The sequence below is a fragment of the Juglans regia genome, chromosome 5 (assembly GCF_001411555.2).
Source record: "Juglans regia cultivar Chandler chromosome 5, Walnut 2.0, whole genome shotgun sequence".
Classification (NCBI taxonomy): domain Eukaryota; kingdom Viridiplantae; phylum Streptophyta; class Magnoliopsida; order Fagales; family Juglandaceae; genus Juglans; species Juglans regia.
The window spans coordinates 664,159-685,576 of NC_049905.1; the positions used below are offsets into that span (position 1 = coordinate 664,159).

Sequence of the window (21,418 nt, forward strand, 5' to 3'; positions counted from 1 at the left end):
TTCTTAGCACCCAAGACAATTAGAAGTTTATTGGATCAAAAAAATTACTAGTTTTGGGTACCATTTGAAGAACCTCAATGTGAATTTCACCATTTGCAGTCAACCAATTCACCCACCGGTCTATTAAAATGGTGGGCAGTCAAGTATAGCTATAAGGGGGTGGATGCTGTGGATTCAAGTCCCATCTTTTATGAACATGGGAAAAAGAGAAACAAAAATGGTAGGCGTCCGTGCCCTTGCAACTCTCTTGCTAGATGAATTATAGGTTTCTATCACCACAGTTCAGTGGGTGTCTCAATTCAAAGCAGCAATGCATGGTAATAGGTTAGAGATATAAATCGATCGACTAGGATAGTGGCCTTCTATATATGCAAATACATGTATCTGTTACATCAAGTTATTTTCTGAAGGAACGTATCTGCTCAAGAACAGAAGTTTGAGACCCAAAGATTCAGATAAACGTCCAACAAAACTTGCACAATTATAGATCACTCAAGCAAAGTGGATATATATCTTAGGCAGCGAGACCAGCGTACTAGATATGGTTTACTTGAAAGCTCAAAATGTATGCAATGTCCATCGGCGTAATATTCTGCCATCTTGAAATCAAACTCCTACTTTGGCTTGACAGAAGGCACACAGAGGAAACAGCAGAATAAATTAAAGAGGCTGCAAAGTGGACAAAGAACAAGATTGTTCAAGTATAAGAAATATGGTGACCAATAACTAGGACGAAGGTAATTTTCTACTAATAATAACCTTACCATTCGTGAACACAGGAACGCTTTGTTTGGTGATCTTTATCATCTAAGGCTATATTTCCCTTCTTTGGTGAAAATGGAGTACTCTCTGCTGGGCAGTTTTGGTGCATAATTCAACAAGTCCAAGGAATCCAGGAATTACTTATCCAAACGATAAAACATTTATCCTGGAAGAAGTCAAGAAGAAAAGGGATGCCCAGAACAACGGATATATTTATTCTGCGAGCGCACGTTCACGCGGCAGTGTATCTGTCTGTGTGTGTGTGTGTGAGAGAGAGAGAGATGGTAAAGACCTGTTTGTGACGGGAGCTTGCCACTTTCTTCCTGTGCCACTGAATTCTGTTGTCCATCCTTGGCCATTGTCGAGCAGAAGAACAGTACTTATTCTGCTTGTCAAAGATGTATTTTGTATTTGTACACCCTGAGCTTCTGCTTGTCACTTCTATATGCATATATATATATATATATATATATACATACACATGCAAATGGGTGAAGGAATTTCAATGTGGGATTTTCCTTATGTTGGCTTTGTTTACGCCTCTTTTCTCATGTTACGTACCCCACCAGCTAGAATTATAATCTAAAGTTAAGAATCTATTGTGTGTGTATATATATATATCTATATGTATAGATCTTTAGCACACAATACTGAGAACCATGTCCTGTCTCATGGCCCCCAATCACGTTGTCTATCAACCCTTCGAAATTATGAGAAAAACTAGTTGTATATAATCTTACGCAATAACTCATCTTCTTTCTTACGTTAGCATGTTGTTAGTGTATATATAGCTTTTCTTTATCATGATAGCTCTGATCAGTTGCATATGAATAATGCTAATATTATCTTTTTACAAATTTAATTACAGGTGACATTTTCCTGAATATGTGTCATGTTGTTATACATTCCAGTTAATCGGTTGACGGCCTCGTTTATTTTTGTAGATGAGATGAGTTGAAATTAAAGTTAAAAATTAAATAAAATATTATTGAAATATATATTTTTAATATTATTTTTATTTTGGAATTTAAAAAAGTTGAGTTATTTATTTTATTTTGTATGAGAACTTAAAAAAATTATAATGATTAAATGAGATAAAATAAGATGAATTGAGAGGAATTGTGAAAACAAACGAGGTCTTATAATTTAACTGGTATGTCCTCTATTTGTAGCGACAAAAAGGAGGGTGAGTCAGAAGGTTGTAACTTCTATAATCATTCTTAGACGGCAGAATCAAAATGTGCTCGACAGTTTCTAAGAATGGAATATAGAATGTGAAACTCCACTTAAAGATTAAAATAGGCATATCTCCGGCATAAGCATTGCGCTTGGACTCTCGAATATATACCTTAACCTGTCAGCATTAATTAATATCGTGAGAAGAATATAATTTTTTGAAGTGAAAAGAGAGAACCCAAAATTTGATGAGATTCTCCAAACACTACTCCTTGATACATGACAAGCAAAACGGGCAGACAAAAAGAAGAAAAATCCCATGATTTTAATTAACATGAGTATACTGTGGTTTGAGCTCAGTGTTCTCGAATTTTGGCAGTAGTTCTGTTGTATAAATAGTTTAGGCGCCCGTAAATACATTGGAGAAAACAACCACCTTATATGAAATCTAAACTTCAAGAGATATTTGAGAACATAATACATCATATTGAACCCTGCAGTAAGTAGGGTGGATGTTCTCTGGATTCCACCTCTCTAATGTGAATGCATAAGAAGTCAGTGCAGATTCAAGACATCAAAACACCAAATTTACCTCAAATGTGAGGGCCTCTGAAAATATATATTAACACTGTCAACATTCTAAATTCCATACACGAATATCCGACAGTGATTTCTGCCTGTGCTGTGCTCAAGCAGCCAAATAAAGGCTTGACCATGAATTCTAACCTTTCTATACATTTACTATTCTTCAAGTACTTGAAAAGTCTACTAAATTGTCAAGCTGTAAATAATTAGTTCTGAATTATGACTGTATTATCGTGCTTGGATGGTGATCAGGATAAACCAGGGGAACCAAACATAACCCGACTTGCTCATTTCTTCTCTCCTGATGAGTTCCTTGACGTGAGTAGACAAGAGCAACAAACCATCCAAAACAAGTAGAAGCAATCAGTCTTGCTACGGGATATATCACACTTCTACGATGAGGGGGTCATCATCCATTCCTGGCGGGGACAATGGTGGAACAGCTGCTTCATAACATGAAGCAGATTCAATTTTCAAGACCTTCCTAACAGTAGCCTGATACTCTCTGCCTCTACCAATCCTAACAGTAGCTTGATACTCTCTGCCTCTACCAATCCTTCTTGATGGAAAGGATTCAGAGGCAGCAGCTCTAGACGAGTTACTACTCCCAATGGATGAAAGAAATTTCCCCTTTGAAAGATTCGTTGGGGCAGATGCAATAATAGAGCTGAAGATACCGGAGTCCCGCAAGCCTTGTATTATGGCCTGAAATGTTAAAAAGAAAAATAAGAAATAAACCAATAAGGGAACCCTGCAGCAAGAAATAAAAGGACAAATTTATACTAATAGTAACATTAGTAGATTAATAGAAAGTGCGACTACAAAGAGCTTTGTCATTTGGAGGGAACTCTTTTTCTTATCTATTATGGGATGCGATGACCTTCCAACTCAGATTTATAATGAATGGCATTGTCTTATATCTGTTTGTTTTTCTCTTTCTTTTCTTCTTTCTTCCTTTTAATCTTAAATTCATTCCTCCCGTCTCTTTCATTGAAGAATTGTGCTTACCATGGGAGCATATATGCGAGTTAATATACCCTTCCTCAGCAGTTTCATTTTTATATCTTTGTCACCCCACACAATGTGTTCCCGGTACCTAGTAGTAGAATAGAAAAGCCAAAAATAATATATTAAGTAGTGTGAAGCAAGGAGGAAAAAAATTATAAGACCCAAAATCAATGATTTGAATACAAAGAATTCACGATGGGCTCAAAATGAAAACATTACATGAGGGAAAGAAAAAAATTATTTTCTCCATTCAAAATTTACCAGTTTAGCATTTCCGCCTCTGTTGCTGTTGAAGCAATTATAAATGCCTGCAATGTATTATTTTTATTAGTACACTGAAGGCATCATCAGAAGGGAACACAATCCAGAAAAGAAAGATAAAATAAACTACTGGCTGCCGGGATTCTAATACAAATTAACCACTTTGGTATTGATTTGAGCTATAAAAGATCAAAATAAGCCTAAAATCTCCGGTATGCAGGCTCATGCTCAACATTCATATGGCAGCTGACTAACATCATGACTAATAATCCATAAATGCTTTCACCCAATGGCAGCATCGAAAACATCCTTTTTAGGATTTCATGATCAACTAATAACTATGCATAATAGTAATCACTAATTCCCAGGTCAACCCAACAATCCACCCTAGACTGCTTTTCATTAAAACTAGAAAATAAAAACAGGCCATGTCATCATTTCCTTGAGGAGGATTATCATTCATTTAGATCTCATTGGCTGGTTACATGATCAGTCCCCTTTTCCTTTACAACTTCTGTTAGGCTTCAAGAATTTCACACCAACTAAATTTTGTCTGTTGTTCTTCCCTTAAGTACTTGCAAAGCAGAACTACGACTGCTTGACATTGCACATGGACAAACTATCTAGTTCTTCCTTAAAATGCTTACTGTGTTCCATAATCTTGTACTTGCTGCATATTATGCTCGGATAACAGTACATGCCACAGAAGAAAAACAAGACAAATCACTGGACTCACAGATCTGTCAAATTCCAACATAAAGCATCTTTTGACATCCTCCTTTGTAGGCTTGCAGCCACATCGATCACGCCTAGAGGTCAAGTCTGAAAACTTGGCATATGTGTAGTGTAGAACAGCAGCCTCCTCCAATTTAATTTCTCTAGCAGCAATTATACCAATGAAATTTGACATCAGTAAGCCAATTATAAAGACACTTTTTCCCACACTACGAAATTAATTAACATACTTCGGGAATTTCATATAATTGTGCCATCTGTGCGCACCATTGGGACGAAGATGATCTTGAATCCGAGCAGCTGATTTCCCATTTCCATAAGTCAAAAAGTAGTTTGGATTACCACGAGTCGATTCTTTGTACATGCCAAAATATGCATCCTTTGGAAGATGGTCATAATTCCTCTTGAACATTGACACCTGTGTGCATACAAGAAGGCATGCATCAAGTACCATACAGGCATTCTCAAAGATATACCAACATAATGACACACCATTTTCTGTGGAGTATATTAATCTTTCATTTGTTGACCATGGAATCGTGTTAATTGGAAAGGTGTTTCGAAATTTGCTATGCTGAGACACCTACATAGTTAAATAGCAAGCAACTAAATTGGTGGAGACCAAACTTGGGTTAAGTCGTAGAATATTTCTTAATTATTGTTTTATCTGCCTAATACTGATATATTAATCAAATATTGAATGTTTTAAGAATCATCATCTCTAACCAAGCCTGGTCCCAAGTTACTTGAAATCATGCAAACAGATCCTGACCTTCAAATACCTATGATTTGCATGCATTTTAACCATCTTATACAGTTCAATCTGATACAGAATACCGTGCCCTTGAACTCCACAGAAAATATTTTACGATACAAGAGAACTACTTTTGAAGAAATGATACAACTAACAACCTTTAATGCCAACGGGCCAGTCGGAAAAAAGGGGTTGCCAGTCCTCAGTAAACTAGGTCAACTTTCCAAAAGTTGTAATGTTCTAACATTCATCCATAAATAGTCCAGTAAAAATGGATTGTGTTATCCATTTTCAGATGGTATATTATTGATATCACTCCTGTGTGCTTGGGTTATGTCTAATCCTCGTCAATAAAATCTTTATTTACTGGTAAAAAATTATATTATTAATATCACTGGCTTTGAAGCATTCTGAATGTCATATAATCCACAAATTTATGAGCTCATCACGATGATGAACATGAAACCAGAAGATATCTGAGTCTAATTCTTGAAGGGGACAAAAAAATAAAAAAAACCCACTAGGAATCTAAAATGTTTAAGATGGTAACAATGATAACAATGAATTACCTCTGTAAAAGGTTCCTTAATATCCTCTCGTTCAACACTGCTTTCCTAAATGATACAAATACCACAATTAGTTATAACAAAAGCAAAAAATATCATGCTACAGTAGAAGATTGTATGGAAGAAATGACAACAGTAGCATGTTCAACCATCTTTAACAAGCTCTCTTAATGCATACTGCCACTTGTATACAAATCTAAAAAAGCTAAACAATTTCACTCACATAATTAGGAAAGATAACCATATCCACATTTTTAGGCACATCAAGCAGCAGATGCCTCAAGGAATACTCCCGAGCACCAGCTGGGTGTAGTAACTCATCAGTGTCTAGATGGATTATCCAGTCCATACCAGCATCCTGATGTTTTAATGAGCATGGAAGTACATTAATATTATTATTTTTTTGATAAGTTATGTTAATATTATTTTCCAAATGTTAAAATAAAAGCAGAGGTATGAGATACATGAGAATACTATCTTCCATACCCGTGCCATTACAATTGCCATCTCCATATTGAGAGATTGCTTCACAAACAGCTCATAATTGCATGGCTTGTAAAAGAAGCTTGAAAGCCATGTCTCATTCCAAATCCGGCTGATGGTACAATACACAATGTATTAATGATAAATCATCAAAACAAAAAAAATATCTTATAAAGAGATGAAATTAGAAATATGTCCAATACTAGTTTGGAGAAGCTACACCTACCAAATGCTGGGAGTTAGTTAGATATGGCAATTATGTTCAAATGCTTCTAACAGGGCCTCAGGAGGCGTTTTGGTGATGTGGGATAGAAAGGCCGTGGAGAAATTGGAATTTATTGGTGAGTATATTGTGGCATGTTCCTTTAGGTATGTTGATGATAATTATCTATGGGCTTTTGTTGGTATTTATGGACCGAATTTAGACAGCAGCAAAAGAATGTTATGGGAAGAACTTGCCAGAATTCATAGTTGGTGGAACTTACCATGGTGCATAGGTGGTGACTTTAATGTCACAAGGTTTCCTATTGAACGATCTAGAGACAGCAGATTACGACCAGCAATGATAGAATTTTTGGAGTGTATTTTTTACTTGGAATTGATGGATATTCCTCTCATGGGTGGTGCCTATATGTGGTCCAATAATCATACGTGGTCTAGATTGGACAGATTTCTAGTATCACCAAAGTGGGAAACTCAATATTCGGAGCTTTATCAAAAGAGGCTGTCTCGCCTATGCTCGGATCATTTCCCATTATTACTAGATCGTGGAGGTATTCAGGGAGGGCGTCGGTATTTTAAGTTCGAAAACATGTGGCTGAACATTGAAGGTTTTGTGAAAAGGTTTAGGCAATGGTGGGATTCTTATCAGATTGATAGCACCCCTAGTTTCATTTTTGCGGTTAAATTGAAAGCTCTAAGAAATGATTTAAAGTTATGGAACACTCAATCTTTTGGGGATGTAGGAGACCGTAAAAAGACCATGCTAGAGGAGCTTCAGGAGGTAGTGAGGACTTAGGAGGGGAGGGCTCTTTCTATGGAGGAAGCGAAGCATCTCTGAAGGCTGAGCTAAAGGCCGAATTAGAAAGGGTTGTGTTACTGAAGGAGATCTTTTGGCATAAAAAATCAAGAGCTTTAAAATTGAAAGGAGGGGACCGCATCACAAAGTTCTTTCACAGAGTGGCCAACTCCCATAGGAGAACTAATACCATTGAGATGCTGAAAATAGACGGAGTGGACTGTATGAAGCCTCCTATAATTAGGGAGCATATTGTGGGATTCTTTGAACACTTACTTTCTGAATAGGTGGGATGGCGGCCAAAAGTCGATGGACTAGCCTTTGAGTCCATTGATCCACAACAGGTTTTGTGGCTGGAGTGGTGTTTTGAGGAACTAGAGGTCCACAGCGTGGTAAGGATAATGGTTAAAGATAAAGCACCTGGCCCAGATGGCTCTTCCATGAGATTTTTTCAATCTTGTTGGGATGTGGTGAAGGTTGATTTAATGAAAGTGTTCCAAAAATTCTTTTTAGTTCAGAAATTTGAGAAAATCTTCAACGCCATATTTATTGCACTCATTCATAAGAAGATTGGGGCCTCAAAGGTGAAGGATTACGGGCCCATTAGTTTTTAGGATTGCAGGTAAGAAAGATGCCTCGGTGGATAATTGCATGGAGTCATTTGGGGAACTAGTCCAATGGAACATTAATTTCACTAGAGCTGCCCAATATTGGGAAGTTGGCAGCTTTGAGGAGTTTTTTGCTCTTCTATACACCATGAGGCAGAGAACCCAAAGAGCACATAAGATGTGGTGGATACCCACAGGTAAAGGTAAATTCTTGGTCTGTTCTTTCTATAAGATGCTTACACAACCACAATTCCCTTGGAGAAAGATATGGAGAAACAAGACGCCTCCCAAAGCGGCATTTTTTGTATGGACAACAACATTAGGTAAGATCTTGACGACAAATAATCTATGGAGACATAAGGTGATCATAGAAGATTGGTGTTGTATGTGTAGGGAAAATGGTGAAAATGTAGATCATTTATTGTTACATTGTGAGGTGGCTGGAATGTTATGGAATGAAGTGTTTAATCGAATGGAGTTAGCTTGGGTGATGCTTGCCACAGTGACAGAGCTCATAGCCAGATGGATAAATCTACAAGGTTTCCCACAAATCTTAGCGGTGTGGAAAATAGTCCCGATTTATATCGTGCAGTGCCTATGGAATGAGCAAAATGACCAGACATTTGAAGACAAGGAGCGCTCACTAGAAGAACTTAGATTATTTTTTGTTAGCACTCTTTTTCTTTGGGCCACAACTATAGATTGTTGTGGCCTCGATTTCCATAATTTTCTTGTTTCTATTACTTCTCTCTAAGTAGGTGTGACCTTTTTTATACATTCTTGTGTACTTGGACTATGCCTATTCATATCAATATAATCGTTTACTTATAAAAAAAATGTTCAAGCAAGAAAAAATCCAGAAAGAAAGAGAGAAGGAAAAACAGATATATATGTATGCACACACATGCACATATACTGAATAAAATAAAAGACAGTTAATATTGATAAAATTAGAAGAAATTACATACATCTCTCTTTCCCCTCCAAAGTTTTCAAATCTCTGAAGAGGTCAGAAGGCAAGTGGACAATAATCTATATTATTTTCTTCTTTGGAGAGTAATAATCTAGATTATTTTTATACGTAACAAAGATTTTACTAAACATGCAAAAGGTGCAATCTAAGTACACAAGATATATACAAGAGAGCCACCTATCTAGAAACAGGAAAAGATACGATAAAATCAAGGAAATTAAGCCCACTAAAATCTATAGAAGCTGTCCAGAGTAGGAGAGTTGAAGAAGAAACTCTTGAGCTCCTTCATCATCCGTTCAGGTCCTCAAAACCTCAATCATTCCTTTCCCTCCATACACACCATATGAGGAAAGTAGGGACCATTTTCAGTATGGTGAATGGATGAATTTCAAATCAAACATATTTTTTTTGAGTCAAACATATTTGATGCAACCATAAAAGTGACAGTCAACATACCTCTTAGCCTGTTGTTCTTCCAGCTCTTTCGTTCTATATATCACTTTGACTCCCTAAGAAAACAAGAAAAAAATCATGCTTCAAGAGTTTCGGATATTAAACATCAAAAAAATAAAAGTAGCACAACTCCATTTAAAAAATAAGCTGAGTTAAACAAAACTCAACCAGTCAGTGTAGCAGATATGCATTGACTTACAGGGATAGATTCCAGAACTTTAGACACGTCGGGAGATGCAGCCTTTCCTTCCACAAAAAGAAGAAAGGCTGAGACTCCAATAACCTTGTGGTAAAACATCCATGGCAAAATCTGCTCCAAGCCAGCTGATGTACTCGTCGTAATACATATCTACACATTCAGAAGCAAAGCTGCACGAGGTTATAAACAATGATTTAATTCAGTATACATGTAGTATAGAAAAGCTATAGACATAGCCCTCAACTAAAAGCCATTGTCCAATTAGCCGAATTACATGATTGAACCCACAATAGTACTTTAAGTACATCGACATCTGGCTCAAATTCCAATTTCCCAAAAGCAAAATCCAAGATCAGATCAATTCAATAATCCACAACATAAATATAACAGAACTCTTTATTTCCTACCATCACACAAACCAAACCGTTCATTAATTAACGTATGAGTAACCATATTAACCCAAAACCCCAAAAATAGTTAACAAATAAAGCCCCGGTTTAGAAAACCCAAGTTCAAAATTTTGCCAAGAACCAACCTTCTCGGTAACAGGTCAGAATGTCGCAAAGGAAATGCCACTCAACTAAGTATGATAAACAAACTACCGCACTTGAGCTAACTTCCGGCGACCACGAGAAGATAAAGCACAAGCTTCAGCACTTTGAGCCCATTTAACCTCAATGTTTTCCTCAGCGACCAAGTAAATGGTTTAATATCAGCCACACCACGAATACATAACCTTAGATTAAAATAATCACTAGAATGTAGTCCAAAGTAAGCAAAACCCAGATTCAGATCACTCCCAGAATATGAAATGTCATTAAGAATTAAAATTTGCCTCGGAAATCCGAACAAGAAAAAAAAAAAATTAACGAAACAGATCAGCCTCAAAAATCAGAATATCGTCTAGAGTCAAACTTTTGGTCCGGGATTAGACCAGGAGTCAAACTCTCGGGGCACAACACTAAAATCCAAGCCATAATGCGCAAAACCCAGAAACACATCAACCTAGAAAGCGAAGAATTTTCAAAAGAACCAAACCTTAGGCCTCAGATTGGACCCGTAGTCGAACTTCCAGCCGTGATAGTAAGGGAACGAAGGGGAAGCGCCGCGACCGAGGCTGACGCAGTCGGAGGGAGAAGAGTGGTGGGCAGTGGGGGAGAGAGGGGAGGGGTCCATCCCGGGGAACAGGTGTTGGGACCCAGGTGGGGACCAGCGGGTGGTGGGGTCGGTGATCCCACCACGCCATTGGAGGACAAAGGCCAAGGTGGCGAGCGTGAGAGGTAGCAGAGTGAGAAGGAGGAGGACCTTGGAGGTGAAGGAGCTCGAAGGGGAAGATTGGTTGGGACGGAGCACGACCTGGAGGTGCTGGTGGTTGGGCATGTCGACAAAAACAGAGACACAGACTGGGTAGAGTATGAGAGACCTGAAGAGTGAAGAGGTAGTCTGAACGTTGAAAGCGAAAAGCTTGAAGTTCTTCTTCCACGGAGAAATTACATCATAGATTATAAAACTTCAGTTCATTTTTCAATTTAACGATGAATAAAGGTTTGATTCATCAAATTTTGTCGCTTAAAGATATAAACAAATGGTTTTGATAATTAAAATAAATAATGATAATTTAAATATATGTGCTTTCGAGCGTTATGAGATGATACGAGGTTTTTCTTTTCCAAATTTGGTTTTAAAAAAATAATCATTACAAAAACCAGACCTCAACCATCAAAACAAACCTAATCTAACCTTTGTTGTTTGCATCTTTTGCTGAATCTTTCTGTATTTGGAAAGATACCGTGAACATTTAAAGCTTTTGAAGGAAATAAGAATCGTCGACCAAAATTCCTCTGTTGTTTTTTTTTTTTTCCGACTTTATTTATTTATTTTTATATAATTTGAGCAGTGTCTTTTGCCTAATATAATAAACATAGAGACTTACAAATTGAATTTTTTAAAAGTGAAGTTAATTTCATCATCTCAATATATATACTGAAAAATTATTTTTTGAAAAATGAGATATTATCAAGAGTATGAACATAAGGACCCTGTGGTTGTCCTTAAATCACAGAATAAAAAATATTAATTTGTTAAAATAAATATTATGTCGATTTTAAAATATTTTCCCAAAACATAATTTAAAAAAAAAACGTAGTTGGAGGACACTGCGCAGTATGGTATCTTAAGTTTCCATAATTAACGATGCAAGCAAAAAAAGAAAAGGGAAAAAAAAGAGAAGTCTCTCTCTTTCTTTCTCTCTATTATCCCAGAATAAAATAAGGAAACCTAAACCTAACCGGAGAAAGCCACAAAATTTTCATTCTCTCTCTCTCCTTCTCTTCGTTTCTGACTGGAATGCTTCAGCTTGTGGGCCAAAGAAGGGAGGGTTCCTTCGTTAAATGCTCTCTCCCCTTCAATACTTCTCAGTCTCCTCTCTTCTTTTCATGTCTTCAATCGACGCCTCTCTCTCCTCTGCTCCTTCAGGGTCTCAACATAAAACCCTATTAGAATCTTTTACCTCTGATTTGTTTTCCTCTCCTATACTAAACTTCTTTTCACTGAGATCGCGCTTTTGTTTCCCGGTTCTGTGTTCGGATATTTTCTCTACTGCGCAGCACAATGAGTGATTCTAAGGTATATTTTTCTTCTCTGGGTATCCATCTTTCAATTATTTTCCCTAAAAATGTGGAATTTAATGTGTTTTTGCGGTGTTTGTTTATGGATGCTCTTACTTTCGTTGGGTTTATTTCAAAGAGAGATTTAGATTTTGGGTGGTTGCATTTATGACGTGTGGTTGGAAGGAAAGTTGAACTTTTTCCATGCTTGAATTGTCTCTCAGCTTATGCATGATAGGGAAGTTGATAGGTGTCTGTGTTTTTGCTCCTTTTTTTTGTAAATAGCAATTTACAAGTTTCTATTGTGGTTTTGTTCCCCAAGATCTGGAATTTTCAAATTTCTTGTTTGTTGGTTAGTTTGATGGTGAGATGTAAATGTTCTCAAGTTATCGGTTTTCTGTTTCTGAATTGATGTTTTTTTTATAAGTAAATAAGTATTATTAATCAACAAATAGGTATGGCCCAGTACATTAATACAGAAAGTATGCTTTATCTAAGTAGGTGCAATAGAGACAAGAAAATCATGTAGATTCATGCCATTAAAATCAACAGCAATGGCCCAAGTACAGAGTTGTAATTGAAAAAGCTTTTAGTTCCTCCAACGATCTCTCCTTGTCTTCAAATGTCCATTCATTCCGCTCTTGCCACAAACACCACATGACGCATATGGGGACCATCTTCCACATCTTTAATCTGTTGAATGCCTCTTAGATTTGTCCAGCTAGCCAAAGCTACCACCACTGTCTCGGGCATAACCCAAGCCAAGTCTAGTCTACAAAACACTTCATTCCATAACACCCAAGCTGTCTCACAATGTAAAAGGAGATGGCTCGCCCCCTTTTCTACACATTCAACACCAATCTGCGATGATCATCCTCTGTTTCCTCAAATTGTCTGTTGTGAGGATCTTACCCAAGGAAGCTGTCCACATGAAAAAGGCTGCTTTGGGTGGTGCCTTATGTCTCCATAGCCTTCTCCATGGAAACTGAATATTGGGCTTTTGTGTGAGGGACTTGTAGTAAGAGCGAACCGAGAAAGAACCTTTACCTGCTGGTGTCGACCACAACATATCTTTCTGCTGGTTGCTCGGTTCTATAGAGTATAAGAGGCTGAAAAATTCTTCAAAGCTGCTGATTTTCCAATATCACTCTACTATCATCACCATGACTTCAACCACTGAAACATCTTTGGCACTTGCAAACCTTAGAAGTGAAGGAAATACATCCTGTAGAGCACTGTTACAACACCAGATATCACTCTAGAATTTAATTTTGGAACCGTCACCCACAAGAAATCTTGTGTCTCTAGTGAATACCTCCCGTCCTCTTCTTATGTGTTTCCACAACCCCACTTCGTAAGCCCCTCTCACTTCTTTAGTACACCATCCTCCCCATAATCCTCCATATTTGCTCTCAATCACCAGTTTACATAAGGCTTCTGGTTCCTTATTGTATCTCTACAACCATTTGCCAAGTAGCGTCCGATTAAAAATTCTCATATTTCTAATACCCAAACCACCATTGGAGATTGGGTGACATACCATCTCCCACTTGACGAGGTGAAGTTTGAATTCCTCCCCCACTCCACTCCACTCCACAAGAAGTCACGTTGAAGTTTCTTAATTAGAACCGCCACACTTGCAGTGATAGGGAATAGAGACAAAAATTAGGTAGGTAATTTAGATAATGTATTCTTAATCAAGGTAATCCTACCGCCTTTTGACAGGTACATTCTCTTCCATACTGCTAGTCTCCGCTCAACTTTCTCAATCATTGTCTCCCATAACATAGACGCTCTCGAGGCAGCCCCTAATGGGAGTCCAAGATAAGTCATAGGGAGAGAGGCAATCTTACACACCAGAGTGTTGGCCAACCGTCTTATGTGATAAACATCTCCAATTGGCACCATCTTTGATTTGTCTAAGTTCACCTTCAACCCGGACACCGCTTCAAAACAAAGGAGAAGAGCCTTCAGTGCTCGAACTTTGTTCAGATCTGCCTTACAAAATATAAGGGGATATGCCGCTTCTGAATTGAAGTTTTATGGGTATGATGGCACGGATGGCTTTCAGATGATATGCCGTGGATATTTATTAATTAGCGTCAACAATGCACGTTCAATCAATTGATATCTGGTGTTTATTTATCCTGCTTGGTTATGAGTTAGATATGTATGCTGTATAGCTGGTGTTTCAATGTAATTTTAGTGTATTATACATCATTTTTCGTTGGAACTCCTTTGGTTCATTATTTCAATTAATTTTTATGCATTTAGAATGAGGGATTAGTGGTTACGGTAAGTAGGTCTTGAATGCACATTTTGTTTATGGAATCATCAACTGTCACATATTTTCCATGCTTTGTTTACCCTGCAATGTTGCTGTGGTTCACTGGTTTTGACTCCTATTGAAGCTGGCAGGATGTGTAGTTAGATGTATAATTCTTGGTTACTTGCTGATTTCTTGTGACTTGTGAAGCTATTATGATTATTAACTATGCTTTACCTTTGGTTTTCTTGGTGGTTTTTGCGCACTCTAGAAGTTAGTAGTATTTGGGTCATTTACTGAAGATGAAACCAGGTCCTTGCTGCTAAAGAAGTCGTCTAAGAATGCTGAAAAGTCGGTGGAGAAGAAAGAATTGCAATTTGGTTCAGTGAATTTTGTGACTGTAAAAGTTTCGGGTGGCCTTCATGGTGAATCGAGCATAGAGTTGGATTCTCCGAAAGGATCGAATAGTGTGCTTTCCTCGAATACGATTAAGAAGGATGATGAAGTGCAGAGTGTTAAAATAGTAAATACACATTTACCGGGAGTGCTTAGAACTCCAAAAGAAAATGGAAGCCTCGATGGTTCCACCCATGGTTCTCATATTAATGGTGCAGAAGAAGTGAACCAAGATAATATCGGTTCATCCTCGTTGCTTATATCCCAGAATCAATATGGTCCCTCACTTCCCATTTCGAGTTTGAAATTGCAGAACACAGAGCAGAATGGAGGTTCCATGGATTCATCCTTGTTTGCCGCCAAGGATGACTTCAGGAAGGCATCTAATGGGCCTGTTATGTCTTGCAGAAACCTTTTACCCAGAGGCTTAATAAACCCAGGGAATTTATGCTTTCTTAATGCAACCCTGCAGGCGCTCCTATCCTGTTCTCCTTTTGTTCAGTTTCTGCAGGAATTGAGAACTCGCAACATTCCCAAGGTCTATTTTCACTACACATTGTGTTTGTATTGATTTTTTTTGTTGCTATAGCTGTATATTTGATGTCAATATAATCAAAATGTAGTCTCCACTCCTAATATGTGTCCATTTTGTACCTCTATTCTTAGGTTGGCTATCCGACATTAACTGCATTTGCAGAATTCATTGCCGAATTTGACATGCCAAATGGTTCAAGCTTAGAGAAAGATATAGCTACTCTTGAGAGTGGGAGGCCTTTTAGGCCTGCCATGTTTGAGGATATTCTTAAAAAATTTACTCCTGATGTACCAAGTAGCATCTCAGGCAGACCAAGGTATGTGCATGTTCTATGTCAATACTTGTTCCTTTACTGGGCTTGATGCACTGTGTATAGAGGCTGGACTGGAAAAAATTCTGTATCAGTGCTTGGCATGGCAGTTTGGATAAGATATAACAATCCCATAAATATATGGACACACTATCAGTTACTTATCAATTTAGCAAAATGTTGTATGCATCCTGTGTACTTCGCCTAATCTTTTGCATTATTTAATGGAATTTTCAATCACCTATAAAAAAAATTAGCTAAAAGTTGCCGCCCATATTAAGTTCACTACTGACAAGTTATTGCTGCCGAGCACTAATCTTGTGGCCAGTGACCAATAATCGGCAACTTGAAACTGATTGTCAACCACCAGAGAGTAATATATATATATTTACACATATTTATGTATGTATGCATGTATATGTATGTTCTCAGAAAAGTAAAAGAAATTATAGGTATTGCCATATAAAATTTCCCCTCACTGGGGCAAGAAACTTTTATCAATGTATGTTTTAAAAGAGGGATATAAGGGATAGTGACTGATATGACAGTAAGGACACTGATATGACAGTAAGGACAAGAATGTGCATGACAAGATAAACCTATTCTGGATTTCTTTGTGCCTGCCAAGGAAAATAAGAACATGCATGTATTTCTTTTATTTCACTTGAGCATCTTTAGATGTTGAACAGCTTTTCAAGATTTTGCTTCTGAGAGTAGCTTATTGCTTCTGTTTGGAAGGTTTCATTTATTCGCATGGTCACTGTGAATGGTTTATAGCTATTATTGTTGATATTTTTCACTGGAGGATGGCAGATTAGAATGTGCTATTGGTATGTAATCTTAATTTTTGTTCAATTAATTTAGCAGTAATTATATGAATTGAGGGAAAAAGGAAAGAAGCAGCCCATAAGATATAAGGTCATATGAATGGAAGTGGAAATTGCATAGTAAATCTAGCTTGCTTGGCATGTTTATGCCCGATATTGGTTGCTGTTATCTTTGATTATAGTGAACGTTGATGCTTGTGATTAATTTAAGTTGGTCTCTGGTGTTGTCATTTTCAGGCAGGAAGATGCTCAGGAATTCCTAAGCTCCATCATGGATCAAATGCATGATGAGTTACTTAAACTTGAAGGGCAGTCTTCAAGCATAAATGGAAACAAATTATCTCTGGTTTCATCTGCAGAAAGCGATGAATGGGAGACAGTTGGCCGAAAGAACAAATCAGCAGTGACAAGAACTCAAAGTTTTGTCCCTTCAGAACTAAGTGATATATTTGGAGGGCAGTTGAGAAGTCTGGTGAAGGCAAGAGGTAGGGCAGTTATCTCATTTATGCAACTTCAGTTTTTCTTTTGGGATTTTAAGTTTTTTCTATTTTCTGCTGGTCTGGGATATGCTGGTTAATCTTCTCCTTCTTTACTGCTTACAAATGATATAAGGACTCTCTCCTTTTTCACTCTTTTTTTTTTGTACGTTAGAAAGGCGACACTAAAGACAAATTATGTGAAATCACAAAAATCATTTTACAAAGCATGTCTCGTCTCTTGAAACCATTTATGGGAATTGACCTCCAAAGCAGTGCAATATTTAGCATGCCAGAGAACTTTTCTGTAAAATTATGTAAAATTTTTAAACACGTGCATCTATCACATCCAATGGCTTGTTGTTAGATAAGCTGGTAGTTTTGCTTCACAGATTCTAGATAGTTAAGATATCACATTTTCAAGGATTTGTTCATAGTTTCTGGACTCTACTGTTGTTTTTATCCATTTTTACAGCTTGTTATACGCATTAAATATGAAGTCTGGAGGGGACGATAGATTGCTTTGGATTCATATTAGGAATAAGAATTTTTCTGTCAGATCATTGTATAAGGTTATGTCGATCCATCCTCCTATTGATTTTCCTTGTAGTGTATTTGGAGAAGCAAAGTGCCTCTCTGGCTGGTTGGCTTCTCATGAGAAAACTCTGACTATTGATAAGCTGAGAAAGCGCGGTATTATTATAATTGATTGGTGCTTTATTCATTTATTTATTTTTATGCAAAAGAAATGGAGAATTGACCACCTTCTTCTTCACTGTGATGTGATTAAGATTTTTGTTAGGCTTGGTATTGATTGGGTGATGCCTAGGAGGGTGGTGAATCTTTTGGCTTGTTGGAGAGGTATTCAGGGCAATCATCAAATTGTGGCTGTTTGAAGATGGTGCCATTATGTCTTATGTGGTGTATTTGGAATGAGAGGAATGGTTGCTGTCTTGACAATAGAGAACGTTCGGTGGGAGGGGTTAGAGATTTTTTGTTTCATACGATGTTACTTTAGGCTTCAGCTATTGTATTAGATGGGACTAGTTTTAATGACTTTTATGCAGTTTTTCTCAACTCTTAGCTTATAATTAGGTGTTATTTCTCTTGTATACTTCTTGTATCCTTGGGTTATGCCTAATTATGTGGATTAATAAATTCTTCTTACTTAGATAAAAAAAAAAAAAAAAGAAGTTGCTTTCAGCATATAATTATGGAAAATACATCTATTGATGTGCTTTACCAGCAGAAATGCACACCATCTTTTTCATCTATGGTACCTGACTTTCCTTTGGAACTTGTATTAAAATATCTTGCTCTTTGAGTCTTTTGTTTTTTATGCATGCTTATTTGATTGGTGTGGAGCAGGAAATAAAGCTTCTGCCACTGTTCAACCATTTCTATTGCTGCACCTCGATATTCATCCTGAAGCTGTTCGTACTATTGAGGATGCACTTTGTTTATTTTCTGCACCAGAATCTCTTGAGGGGTACCGAACGTCAACGACTGGGAAGGTAACTTCCTTTCTTTCTTTGGTCTTTGTGGTCAGCTTTTGGTTCTTGGTACATTTTTTTATGAAATATTAAATTCTGTTGGGTGGTTAATGAATCTGCAAGATCAGTAACCTCACAAGTGAGGAAGAAGGGGAATAAGCCTAGTTCTAGAATGATAGGCTCTTCTCTCCCTCTCCTCTCCCTCTCAGCAACACACATTTACACACGTGCAACAGTTGCTTTTAGTGTATGTTTATCTGTGATCTTGTCTTGATATTTAATCACGTATATATGTCATATGCTTCATGCTGCTGATGTTGTAATACTATAATTTTGATACAGGCTGGTGTTGTGACTGCCAGCAAATCATTTAAGATACAAACTCTTTCAAAGATAATGATATTGCACCTTAAGCGTTTTGGTTATGGAAAGCAAGGAAGCACCAAGTTGCTTAAGCCCGTGCACTTTCCTCTTGAATTGGTGTTGAGCCGTGAACTGCTTGTTTCTTCATCTAATGAGGTGATGCTTATACTGTTATCATTAAACAAATATTTTCCCTCGTCATCCTTTGTTTTTGGAGGATGATATTATTGCCTTCTGCATTATGTCAATTTATTGTTCATGTGCTCTTACTTCTGATGGGCATAAGGGGGGTCGGAGGTTGCAATTTTTATTCATTTTTTCTTGTGCATCCAGAGAGCTTCCAATTTCACATTCAAAAGGACATTTTTTCTAAGATATCATTTTTTAATAATTAATTTTTCTAAGATATCATGCCAACAAAATCCTGATATTTGCATGTAATAATAACAAAAGAAAATATTACTTGTCAAAAAAAATAAAAGACAAGCATCATATTAACATGTAGTATTATTTCTTAATATCTCAATCAAGTATTCAACTTAAGAAATCTAGTTCGACTGCCAAAGGAAGCAAGAAGCCAAGAATGTAGATATAAATGGTTTCTTTATTTATTTGCTTTGTACAGGGTCGAAAATATGAACTTGTTGCTACAATAACTCATCATGGGAGGGAGCCCTCGAAGGGGCACTATACAGCTGATACTCGTTATCCCAATGGTCAGTGGCTACGGTTTGATGATGCATCAGTCACTGCCATTGGTGCAAATAAGGTGTTGCATGAACAGGCATATGTCCTCTTCTACAAACAAGTAGAGTGAGGTAACCGAGGAGTTTAGTCGATGGCTGATCCCTTTTGAGAGCCCTGTCTCGTTCTACAAGTTGGGGAGAATATTTGACACGTCACAACTTATAAGCAAGTCAGGCCCTAATGGAGGAAGGCTCTCTGTGGTGAAGGTTGGTGGGTGCTTTGGATGTTTCCTCTCTGAGGATGGTTGTACTATTTTTTTTTTTGCTTATAATCATGTCGTGCAGTTTTGGAGTCCTTGTAGTGAGCATGTGTTGAAGTAATTTCTATATGGCTGAAATTAATGAATTATAAATTTTATCATTATTATACAATCTCCGTTCAAAAAATGATGGGGCGTCTTTGGATAGGGATATTTTCTTATATCACTCATATAATGTTTAAACAATGATGAGGTGTGTTTGGATAGGGGTGCGTGGAATTCCAATTCAACAAGAGAACGTACACAATTCACTCATAAAACATAGCTAGAAAGACATGTCCAATTTTCCTATATCACTATCGCTTCACAAGTGTGTTTGGATAGATATTTCTTGTTTCTCAAAAAATGTTTGAACGTTTGGAGGAAGTAGTTCTTATGATCTTTAGAACTTCAGATTTTAAGTCGAGAGAATATAATATAATTGAGGTGGATAGAAATAGCATTAATACTCTTCAGATCCAATTTTATCAGGCAATTAAAAGGGATCATATTCATTATAAGGGGGGGAGGCTCCAGGGCTTTGTAGTTTTTAGGAAGAATTGTTGAACCTTTTGCTGTCTTTTTCATTATATTACTTCACCTTCTAGACATTTCAATCTGAGTTGTAATTCATCTTGAAAAAAAAAAGTTCATCTTGATTCTTTTGCTCGTCTGAATTGTTTTGTTAATCCTGCTAGTTCTTTATTTAATCTCTGAAGTCGTACCTCATATTAAATAAGTTAAACATCAAAACTGATGGCAATTCAGCTTAGCATATTAAACTGATTGCCCAGCCTAGTTGTTGCCTGAACTTCTGGTGCTGGTTGGCTGTATCTTTTTTGAAGTTTTTCTTCTTGTCGGTCTAGACTTTGCTGCTTTGGTTTCATTCATAAAATATGCAAAAAAGCAAGGCTGGTCCAATATGGAGGGAGGGCACTAGATCTTTTCTTTCTATTATATAGTGGCCTGGCCGCACAGACAAGTTATGTACAACTAGAAAAAATAGAGTTTCATGGGAAAGAAATAACTTCTGTGCTTTAGCAATGTAAGCTTGCTTACTTGCTTTCCCATGAATCATGACTCTCTGTGTTCTTTCTCCTTGAATGGCCTTTTCTGGTCCAATATTCACTTTTGATGTTGCAACAACTATAGGTTAAGAATGCAGTGTTGTTAAATCCTGACCTGTTGTTGAACCCAGAATAATTTTGGTACACCGCTTGCTTTTACAAGGGGTTAAGGAACCTTCTTTCTCTTAGGACTTCTTTCTGGCAGAATCAAATTGATACTTGCAAACAGTCCTATCTATACCTTATCTCTTTTCCACTCTCTGCCCAAAATGCTTCAAAAGAAAGGAAAATCCATGGATTTGGTACCTTAAAGTAAACCGACAATTTGGCAAAAAGGTAGTCAATGATGTTACAGTTTGATTTTGCACCATTTGAGAGTTCCAAACCGAGGACTGAGGATGATTACCAAAAAACAGATAAAGTATCAGATGCTTTGGAAAAGTTAAAGTGGGGGAAAAGATTCATTTGCCAATTTATATAAGCAAACCGTCTTGTGTTCTCTGGGTTTTCTTA

The 21,418-nt window shown here is 37.2% G+C and overlaps 2 protein-coding genes and 1 long non-coding RNA gene across 6 annotated transcripts; 1 reads left to right on the plus strand and 2 right to left on the minus strand.

Annotated features, from left to right (window-relative positions):
• Positions 1–111: 111 nt before the first annotated feature.
• LOC108988634 lies at positions 112–1,193 on the minus strand. 2 transcript variants are annotated; one of them, XR_001995701.2, is made up of 3 exons: positions 1,055–1,193; positions 765–849; positions 112–669 (listed from the first exon to the last, which is right to left on the minus strand). It is a non-coding gene; the product is annotated as an uncharacterized LOC108988634 (long non-coding RNA). The 2 variants fall into 2 exon arrangements; XR_001995702.2 differs by having other exon boundaries at positions 765–928.
• Positions 1,194–2,512: 1,319 nt separating this feature from the next.
• LOC108988645 (glycosyltransferase-like KOBITO 1) lies at positions 2,513–11,142 on the minus strand. Of its 2 annotated transcripts, XM_018961967.2 has the most exons (11): positions 10,620–11,000; positions 9,582–9,731; positions 9,386–9,438; positions 6,334–6,442; positions 6,071–6,205; positions 5,851–5,895; positions 4,758–4,945; positions 4,529–4,670; positions 3,793–3,839; positions 3,532–3,619; positions 2,520–3,228 (listed from the first exon to the last, which is right to left on the minus strand). In XM_018961967.2, the coding sequence occupies exons 1-11, from the start codon at positions 10,959–10,961 to the stop codon at positions 2,908–2,910; spliced, it is 1,620 nt and encodes a 539-aa protein (XP_018817512.1). In that variant the 5' UTR covers positions 10,962–11,000; the 3' UTR covers positions 2,520–2,907. The 2 variants fall into 2 exon arrangements, with proteins under 2 accessions (XP_018817520.1, XP_018817512.1); XM_018961975.2 differs by lacking the exon at positions 6,071–6,205 and having other exon boundaries at positions 2,513–3,228; positions 10,620–11,142.
• A 633-nt stretch (positions 11,143–11,775) lies between these two features.
• On the plus strand, positions 11,776–19,986 carry LOC108988655 (ubiquitin carboxyl-terminal hydrolase 24). 2 transcript variants are annotated; one of them, XM_018961983.2, is made up of 7 exons: positions 11,776–12,206; positions 14,725–15,387; positions 15,516–15,700; positions 16,759–17,006; positions 18,366–18,511; positions 18,833–19,009; positions 19,479–19,986. In XM_018961983.2, exons 1-7 carry the CDS (start codon positions 12,192–12,194, stop codon positions 19,668–19,670), a joined length of 1,626 nt encoding a protein of 541 aa, XP_018817528.1. In that variant the 5' UTR covers positions 11,776–12,191; the 3' UTR covers positions 19,671–19,986. The 2 variants fall into 2 exon arrangements, with proteins under 2 accessions (XP_018817528.1, XP_018817532.1); XM_018961987.2 differs by having other exon boundaries at positions 14,728–15,387.
• The last annotated feature ends 1,432 nt before the right edge of the window (positions 19,987–21,418 follow it).